Here is an 8894-nt window from a genome sequence, read left to right as displayed (position 1 = left end):
CTATAAGATTTTTGGCCAAAATTTCAAGATTTGACTTCACAATCAAAGTAAAATGAATTTCTTACTCATAGTGTAAGGGGCCTTTTATAAATGTTACCCTAAGTCCTTGATGATTTTAAAGTGAATTTCAAATATAAATTTGATTATTTGAACTTTAGATTTGAATAATTAAAAAGTAATCCTATGCGTTTTAGTTTTCTAATAAATCAAACATTTCATTTTATATTTTCATTAAATATCAATGTTAATTGTAGTGTTTTGGACTTATCATAAAATTATGAATAATGCAAGATGTAGGGTCTATTTTAGTAGCCCAAGCCCAAAAGTTTGGATTATGAGCCCAATGAATCTAGAACAATGAATTTGTAGAGAATGGGTGAAAGAGCTAGGCTGATTGTGAATTAAACAATAGTTAACTATGTTGTTCAAGAAGGAACTGATATAAAAAACACGCTTCCAGACTTTTCAATTTGATGTCCGAAGAGGAATATTATTGAATGAAAAATGAATACAATTCTTCGAAAAAATCCTCCCCTTCTCCTCTAGAGGCTTTTTCTTTATATAACATCCTTCCTCATCATCTTCATCGTCCACTTGTTCTTCCCCTAAGTGTCTACTTGAGTATGTGTCACGTCAGATCTTTTCTTTAGCTTTCTGTGAGTGGTAGTAGCTAGGATGACACTGTTCAGGGATCTTCTCCACATTAATGCGGCCAGAAAAGCAGATGCAGTGCATTTAATGTTGGTAGTTCTATATATTATTTCCCTTTCACCCAAAAAAAAAAAAAAATTTATATAATTAATAATTAAATAATAATATTTTTCTTTAAAAAAATCGGAAACTAAAAATAGAGTTTTTATTTTGGACCCGAAAAAAAATATAGGATAAAACTGAATCCGGCCGACTTTGAGTTACAGGGATTACGGTACTTAAGTTCTTCACTCTGCACTCGTTTACTTTTACTCACGTTGGTAAGCATCGAATCTCTGCGATTTGTTGGATTTCGATTTCTCGTCCTTTTCATGTCTTAAACAAAAGCAAAACACACAAAGGTGAAGTCTCTTTACTATGACTGTGTCAGTCATTATTACTAAGCTGAGTTGAGAGTTCAGATTATGTATGCATTTCTGCTCTCAATTTATTTATTTCTTATTATTTTTAGGATTCTGGGTACTCTCAATCTTGTTTTGATATTTCCAAATACTGAGGTGGTTCTTTGTTTGGAAATTGGGGTCTCTTCTGTGTAATATATGTTTATATACTTGTGATCTTCAATTTGTGTTTAGCGGTATTGTGGTTTGAATTAAGAGAAGTCGGGCCTTTTTGGTTTGAATTAAGCTTCGATTAAATTTTGCATCAAATAGCTTTGTCCCTTCTATTCTGTAACTTGAAATTAATGTATTGAAGAATGATATTTTGTTTTCCTTGTTTGAACGTGGGCAGTCACAAAGATTAATGGGTAAACTTCATTTTGGTGATAACTTCACTTCATGATGATATAAAGCTCTAGCCATGAGTTTATGCTTTTTAGTGGTTTGACAGAATTTTCTAGACTCTTGCCATATTTGTTGATCACCAAAGACCTTGATTTTTTATGTTTCATGAATCATACATTTTAAAACTCCTCAGATTCATGAGGAGTGGGAGAGGGAAGTGTATATAGTTGCTCCGAAAAAGGGGGAAAAATGGAGGAAAAAAGGCCAGTCTGCTATCTTATCAGTTCTAGCATCTTTTTTCGCCTTTTTCCATCCTTTCGGAGAAGCATATAGATATTTTTTTGAGAGTCTTACGCTAGTTGGTGTGGGCTTAGTTATGGATTTATGTTCGAGTTGGGTTCTCCATGCACTATTAAGCTTTTTTGTTTGGATACTTTAACATGGTATTGAAGCTCAATTGGTTTGTTTCTGCCTTCCTGGACTTCACGTGCCAGGCCTATTTGTCTTTGTTTCCATTTTAGTTAGTTTGGGTTTGATGCTTTATTAGAGTTAAGGAAAGATCATTGAGAAGAAAAGAAATCGAGCTAAAATGTTTATGTATTTTTAGTAAGTTTTAGCCCCAAAGGGACGGGGAAAGGGGAAATTCGATAATGTTATCACGTATATCATCGAAAATCCCATTGCAATACTTTCTTCTTTTTGGTTTGCACTTGTATATTGGATTGGTTTATTACATTATGCAATAGATATATTGGTGGATGGCTGGGATTTTGGTGCTTCTCTCAATTGCATGGTAAGCCTTAATGATCTATTACCTTCCTTTTGTAACTTATGCAACATTAGATGCACTAGGAAACAGTTCTTTTGGAAAGAAGGGTTGGTAGATTAGCAAGATCCAGGAGCAGGATATAGGCTTGACACAGTATGGAAATGGTAGTGTGCTCAATTTTGTTCTTAAAAAGACAAGACATAGACATGATGAGCACTTGGTAATGAATGTATAATTTTATAAAATGCACACAACAACAACAAAACCTTAGTCCCAAGACTTTGAGGATAATTTTCTAAAATGCTTACATATATGATATACCAAAACATGTATGTGTGTGTGTGTGTGTGTGTAGAGTCAATTCAGTAGAACCTTATACTCTGAAAGATGCAAGTTGGGACATCCCTCACTAGTGATGCATTGCATCAGGCCTTAGATATAGTGAAGAGGGGAAAGTGTTATCTAGGGTGTTTCTTGTAAGCTACACACGACATTAACGCTCAGGTGTAACGTGAAATGGACAAGAGTTCCTGCACTTTGGTGGACAAGTATAGGTAAAGAAATTAGTCGAATAGAATAGGATTTATATAGGCACTTGGAATATATGGTCCTTAACAGACTAATCAAAATAGTAGATACAATGACTAGGAGGATAATAAACATAGTGTGCATTCAAGAAACTAAGTGGGTAGGTGAGAAAATCTAGAGAATTTGAGCATAAATTATTTAAATTATGGTATGCATGAGAAGATAAAAATAGTAATGGAGCAGGGATCCCATGACTCTCACCTAGTATTACAACTTTTTGTCAATGAAATTTGATTAATGTTGGTTTGTGCTAGAAAATAGAGCTGTAATAGTACGGTGGATGACCTGTACTAGAACGGCTATAGGTACTGTGAGTCAAGAATCCAAAGAGCGTTAGTCACTTTTGTAAGAGTGATTGCAAATTCTGATGTTGCAGGAGTGAAAAATTATTTTTAGTGAAGATGAAGTTATATGTTTGCAATCACTGTAATTGAAAAATGAAACAAGTTCCTAGTTGCTGATAAATATACTTATTGTGGATTGTAGTCTTTTTGTGTGAATTTGAATGAGAGCAACTAAGGTTTCGTTATTTATAATTTTTCTTGTATGTTATTAAATATTAATAATTTGAAAAACTCAATGGTGAAAATCAAGTAGCATAAAGTCTTTTAATTTGTTAGAAATTATAGCCTTGGATAGAACAAAGAACAGGATTTATATGGCATATTCAATCACACCAAGGTTCTTCCTTATATGTTCTTCCACTATAACCTCCCTTTACAAGTCGATATATGCATTGAATATTTCATCGATATAATCATCCTGATGCATGTGTGAGTGTGTTTTTTTGTTGTTGTTTTTTTCGTTTTGGGGGGGTGGGGGGGGGGGGGGTGGGGGGTGTAGTTCTTGAAATGCCAAACCTAATTATTGTTTTTGGGTGGAACAAGTATACTTTTAGCCTAGCAACCTAAACAATTTCACTTTTTTTATTAATTGTTTAATAGTTCTGTTTATATATCTTCTAGTAGAGCTTAAAATTTTTTTGTTCTTTTAAGTTAAAATGTGGGTGTAATACCAGTACAGATCTCATTGTTAATATTCTAGATAGCATCTTATGTGGTAAATGTGGTTATTCCTAACATAACTGTTTTTCAGTTCATATTCAATTAACTGTCATATCTGTTCAATTCAGTCTTCATTTGGTTGTAAACTAATTCCTACCTTATGTCCTTTCAGGAAATTTATTAAAATAACCTTCTCTATTGAATAAACTGTATTTCATCATGGAGATAGATCTTGAACTTCCTTCATGTGAACATGAGAAATTAGATATTGGATCAAATACAAATATTGATGATGTGGATTGTGCAGATAGAATGTATGTTGAGGAAGATGATGTAAATTCTCCTACAACAAGTGAACATGTTGAGGAAGTATTTGGACCAAATGCAAGTGTTTCCACTATTCAAAATGAAGTTGATGTTAATGCCGTTGGGCTGAATGGTGTTAACAAAAGTGTCACTTGTGAGCCCCATAATGGCTTGGAATTTGAGACAAAGGAGGCAGCATATTCTTTCTACAGAGAATATGCTCGGTCTGTGGGATTTGGCATCACTATAAAAGCCAGTAGGCGCTCAAAAAAATCAGGAAAATTTATTGATATTAAAATTGCTTGTTCAAGATTTGGAAGCAAACGCGTCTCTAGTTCAACCGTGCAACCACGACCATGTTTAAAGACAGATTGCAAGGCAGGGTTGCATATGAAACGGACACCTGAAGAGAAATGGGTTGTGCATAGTTTTATCAAGGAGCATAACCATGATATTTGTCCACTTGATTTTTATAATTCTATCAGGGGACATAACAAGCAACCTGGTATTGTTGCTTGTCAAAAGAAGGGTCTGCAGTTGGCTTTAGATGAGGGAGATGTACAGGTGATGCTTGACAATTTCATGTATATGCAGGATGACAATCCCAACTTCTTTTATTCAATAGACTTCGACCATGAAAAGCGCTTGAGAAGCGTGTTCTGGGTTGATGCAAAGGGTAGGCATGATTATATCAATTTCAGTGATGTAGTCTTCTTTGATACCTTTTATGTTAGAAACAAATATAAAGTTCCTTTGGTTCCTATTATTGGAGTTAATCATCATTTCCAGTACATTCTTCTGGGATGTGCATTGATTGGCGAGGAGACTACGTTAACTTTTGTTTGGTTAATGCAGACCTGGCTTAAAGCAGTAGGTAGCCAAGCTCCAAGAGTAGTAATTACTGATCAAGACAAGTTCTTGAAAGAAGCTGTTGCAGATGTATTTCCTGATACACGCCATTGTTTTTGTTTGTGGCATATATTGAGGAGGACTTTTGAAAATTTGGGTGGTATCATAAATGAAAATGAAAAATTTATGGTAAAATTTAACAAATGCATTTACCGGTCTTGGACAGATGAACAGTTTGAAAAGAGATGGTGGAAGATGGTTGATAAATTTGAACTGAAGGAGGATGAATGGTTCCACTCATTGTATGAAGATCGTAATAAGTGGGTCCCAACCTACATGCGGGATTCGTTTTTTGCTGGACTCTCTACAACTGAGAGATCTGAAAGCATAACCTCATTCTTTGACAGGTACATATGTAGGGAAACTTCATTCAAGGAGTTTATTGAGCAGTATAGAACATTTCTGGAAGACAGGTATTACATGGAAGCCGAGGCTGATTTTGAAACACGCCACAACCAACCTGCATTAAGATCTCTCTCACCTTTTGAGAAACAAATGTCGAAAGTTTATACTGATGCAGTATTTAAGAAATTTCAGTTTGAGGTTTTGGGAGTGGTTTCTTGTCATTCGCAAGAAGAAAGGGAAGATAATGGGACTGTGATATACCGAGTTGATGATTTCGAAGAACGCCAGAATTTTGTTGTAGCTTGGAATAAAGCAGAGTTGGATATATGTTGTTTATGTCATTCATTTGAGTACAGGGGTTTTCTTTGTAGACATGCAATACTTGTTCTTCAAAATTGTGGTCTTCCCAACATTCCATCCCACTATATTTTGAAGCGTTGGACAAAAGATGCGAAGGTCAGGCAGCCTACCAGTCAAATATCGAATGGGCTTCATTATAGGGTACTACGTTTCAATGATCTATGTAAACGGGCCATGAGATTGGTTGAAGAAGGCTCTTTATCTGAGGAAACTTACAGTATAGCATTTCAAGCATTAGAGGAAGTATTGAAACATTGTGTGGGTGTAAACAATTCTGTTAGGAGTGTTTTGGAACCCAACAAATTGGCAATTCATGGTTTCCTTGACATTGAAGAGGAGAATCTGAACAACAGCATGGCCAAGTCATCTAAGAAAAAGAAAACATTTAAAAAAAGAAAGGTCAGTTACTGCCTAATGATTGACTTGCGGGTATTATATCTTCTAAATAAGCTATATGCAGTGAAGCATCCTAAAGCAGATTCTGTGTGTATTGTAGGGACGCTCTGAGCCTGATGGAGTAACTATTGGGATTCAAGAGAGCTGCCAGCAGATGGTTTGTCCCATATTAATTTTGAATTTCACATTCATCTTAGAAGAATATATTCTTTAAGTTGCAAGATGATCTCTATAATGTTATGCACTTCATTATGAGTTTACATATGTAGGAGCAGATGAGTTCAAGAGCACACAACCTGGATAATTGTTATGTTCCTCAACAGGACCTGCAAGGGGTGGTAAGGAATGTCATGTGTGAGATATTGGAAGAAGAATTTTGTTTAGGAATTTTTAAAAAAGTAAATGTGTATGAAAATTACAGTATTGTCATTAACTAGATGTTTCTCAGACGTGGTTGCTTGTATTTTTGCAGGAGCTGAGTTCTAGAGCTCCTGCTTTTGATGAATATTTTGATGCTCAACAAAATATAAATTCCGTGGTATGACATCATCTAGTCTCGATAGTGGTTTTGTATCTTCTAATTGATGATAATTTAAATTTGGTGCCTTTTTACCTATGACAGGGACAGTTGAACTCAAATTCTCCTATACGTGATGATTATTTTAGCAATCAACAGGGCTTGCAGGGGCTGGTATGGGCTTGCTATTATTCAACCTTGTTAAGTTTGCATAATGTTTCAGAAGCAAGCAATGCATATGTTTCTGACAAATTGTCTCATTTCTTCAGGGACAGTTGCATTCGTTAGCAACACGTGTCGGTCAATATGGGACCCAACAGAGCATGCAAGGACTGGTACTTGATCAATTAGTCCCTTTCATCCTTTAAGTATTTGGTTTGTCCTATAGAATGCTTATAAAGAATGTCTTGGATTGGGTTTTTGCAGTTGCAGGCACAACTTAGTTTCAAAGCGCCAGTGATTCATGGGTGTTTTGACATACAGGACAATCTGCAAGATATGGTATGCATTTAAATTGGGATTATGGATTTTCCCTTTCAAATGTGGGTTTTTTATTTTTATTTTCTAGGGTGAGTTACATATGCACCAAATAGATTTTGAACCCATGACTTGCCCTCCACTCATTCTTATGGGAGGAGAAAGTTCCATCTAAGCCAAAGCTCTTTGGGTTTAATTCATGAGCATTCTCTTTATCTGCAGGAACAGTCCATGGGTTCCTCACAGTTTCACAACATTGCAACGAAGCATCTACCCAGTAAGCACCTTTCTCGGCACCTGGAAAGGTAGCATGCCCATTCACTTATAGATTAGATGAGGATAGATAGAGGAGTTGTCAATTAGTTCTCAAGTGTAATCAAGTCAACTGATTTTCCTTCCGAAAATTCCTTCTTGTAAGTTTATGCATACTTAAGGTATATAAATATATTCTATAAAAAAAAAAAAAGGGTACATAAATATAATGCATCTCTCACTCTCTCCTTTTTTTTTCCTAGTTACTAGAAAATTTAAGATTTTCAACCAAGATTACTTGACCTCAAACCATTAAAGAAGATTTGTGGTTCAATCTTGTTGTATTCCTTATTTTTGAATCTTTAACATCCCTTATAATTTGTTATTGAGGATCATATGTTACCTCATGTTTTAAGATATTCATTAAATTACTGAAGTGATTGTTGCATCCCCCACCCCCCGCGCGCGGGGCGTGGTGGCGGCCTCTCTCCCCTTTGTTTTTATAAACAAAATGAAAGGTTTTACTTAACCATCCAATTTCCTATTTCCTCTTTCTGAATTTTCCATTTTTTTTTTCCAAAACAAAAAATTAGTGTTCTTCTGCCTCTCTCTCTCTCTCTCTCTCTCTCTAGCATGATTTTGTTAAAATCTTTAAAAATCTTGATGTTTAGTACAATATTTTTTTTTTTTTGGGTGAAAGGACTGATTTGTACAAAACTAGAGGAGTCAATTGACTCAATTGTAGTGTGCGGATGGGTGCTAATTTAATATTTTGAAAGTTTTATTGTCCATTTGGTTAGAGGGATAGAAAAGTGGGAGGACAGAAAATAGGGAGGGAATAGGAATGTTGAGGGATAAAAGAGATTTTAATTTTTTCCCATATTTGGTTGGTGGGGTTGAAAAGTGGAGGAATGTATAGCTCAGTTTGTTTTGTTGAGAAGAAAAAATGAGAAGATAGAAAATATACTGAAAAAAAAAGAACCACCATTGATTCAAAAAAGATAAAGAAAAAAAAAAAAACCATTAGTTCATTTGGTAAAAGTAAAATATGTAAAAAAAAAAAAGGGAAAGAACAACATAATTAAGCTAAGCACACAGGCACACTATAGAGGGAGGGGCAGATTTGGTATTTTCTAATCTACACCTCTCCTCATTTTCTCTCCTAAAGTCACCCCAAATTGGGAAGATAGAATTTTGGTGGGATTGGGGGGAAAAAATACCTAAGCTCCACCACAATCTCTCCAATTTTCCACCCCAACCAAATAACCCAAAAAGAACAAAGTTTCTTTCCAAATTAGTTTAAAGAGAAACTCTTCAAACTTCTTATTATTATCTTTTTTTTTTTTTTTTTTTTTTTTTTTTTTTTTATGAATTTTGAATTTTGAATTTTGAAAATTTAACCATTGAATTTCATGTTTCTTATGTTCTTAACATAAATATCAAATTTCATTCAAATTGGATATTATTTATTATTCAATCAATAAACTTATTTTTCATACACAATTTTAGATTACAAAAATTTGAAATTTTAACAT

General features: G+C 34.6%; 1 protein-coding gene across 6 annotated transcripts; it reads left to right on the top strand.

The window, feature by feature from the left end:
* The first annotated feature begins 859 nt into the window (after nucleotides 1-859).
* LOC111983083 (protein FAR1-RELATED SEQUENCE 2) lies at nucleotides 860-7593 on the top strand. 6 transcript variants are annotated; one of them, XM_065765529.1, is made up of 9 exons: nucleotides 860-971; nucleotides 3970-6116; nucleotides 6214-6270; nucleotides 6383-6451; nucleotides 6586-6651; nucleotides 6736-6804; nucleotides 6900-6965; nucleotides 7057-7131; nucleotides 7330-7593. In XM_065765529.1, exons 2-9 carry the CDS (start codon nucleotides 4017-4019, stop codon nucleotides 7414-7416), a joined length of 2589 nt encoding a protein of 862 aa, XP_065621601.1. In that variant the 5' UTR covers nucleotides 860-971; nucleotides 3970-4016; the 3' UTR covers nucleotides 7417-7593. The 6 variants fall into 6 exon arrangements, with proteins under 6 accessions (XP_065621601.1, XP_065621603.1, XP_065621604.1 ...); XM_065765531.1 differs by having other exon boundaries at nucleotides 871-1052; nucleotides 7336-7593; XM_065765532.1 differs by having other exon boundaries at nucleotides 872-1052; nucleotides 4105-6116.
* Nucleotides 7594-8894: the final 1301 nt, after the last annotated feature.

This window comes from Quercus suber, unplaced genomic scaffold (genome assembly GCF_002906115.3).
Source record: "Quercus suber isolate HL8 unplaced genomic scaffold, Cork oak 2.0 scaffold_635, whole genome shotgun sequence".
NCBI lineage: Eukaryota > Viridiplantae > Streptophyta > Magnoliopsida > Fagales > Fagaceae > Quercus > Quercus suber.
Note: the sequence above shows the minus strand (reverse complement) of the source record. Positions and strands in the feature narration are given on the sequence as shown.

Excerpts from the sequence above, each read along its gene's own strand:
- LOC111983083 (XM_065765529.1), top strand. The coding sequence starts at position 4,017 with ATGGAGATAGATCTTGAACTTCCTTCATGTGAACATGAGAAATTAGAT. Across the intron at positions 6,452-6,585 it reads AACAGGACCTGCAAGGGGTG|GAGCTGAGTTCTAGAGCTCC; the intron begins GTAAGGAATGTC and ends GTATTTTTGCAG. Across the intron at positions 6,805-6,899 it reads AACAGGGCTTGCAGGGGCTG|GGACAGTTGCATTCGTTAGC; the intron begins GTATGGGCTTGC and ends TCATTTCTTCAG.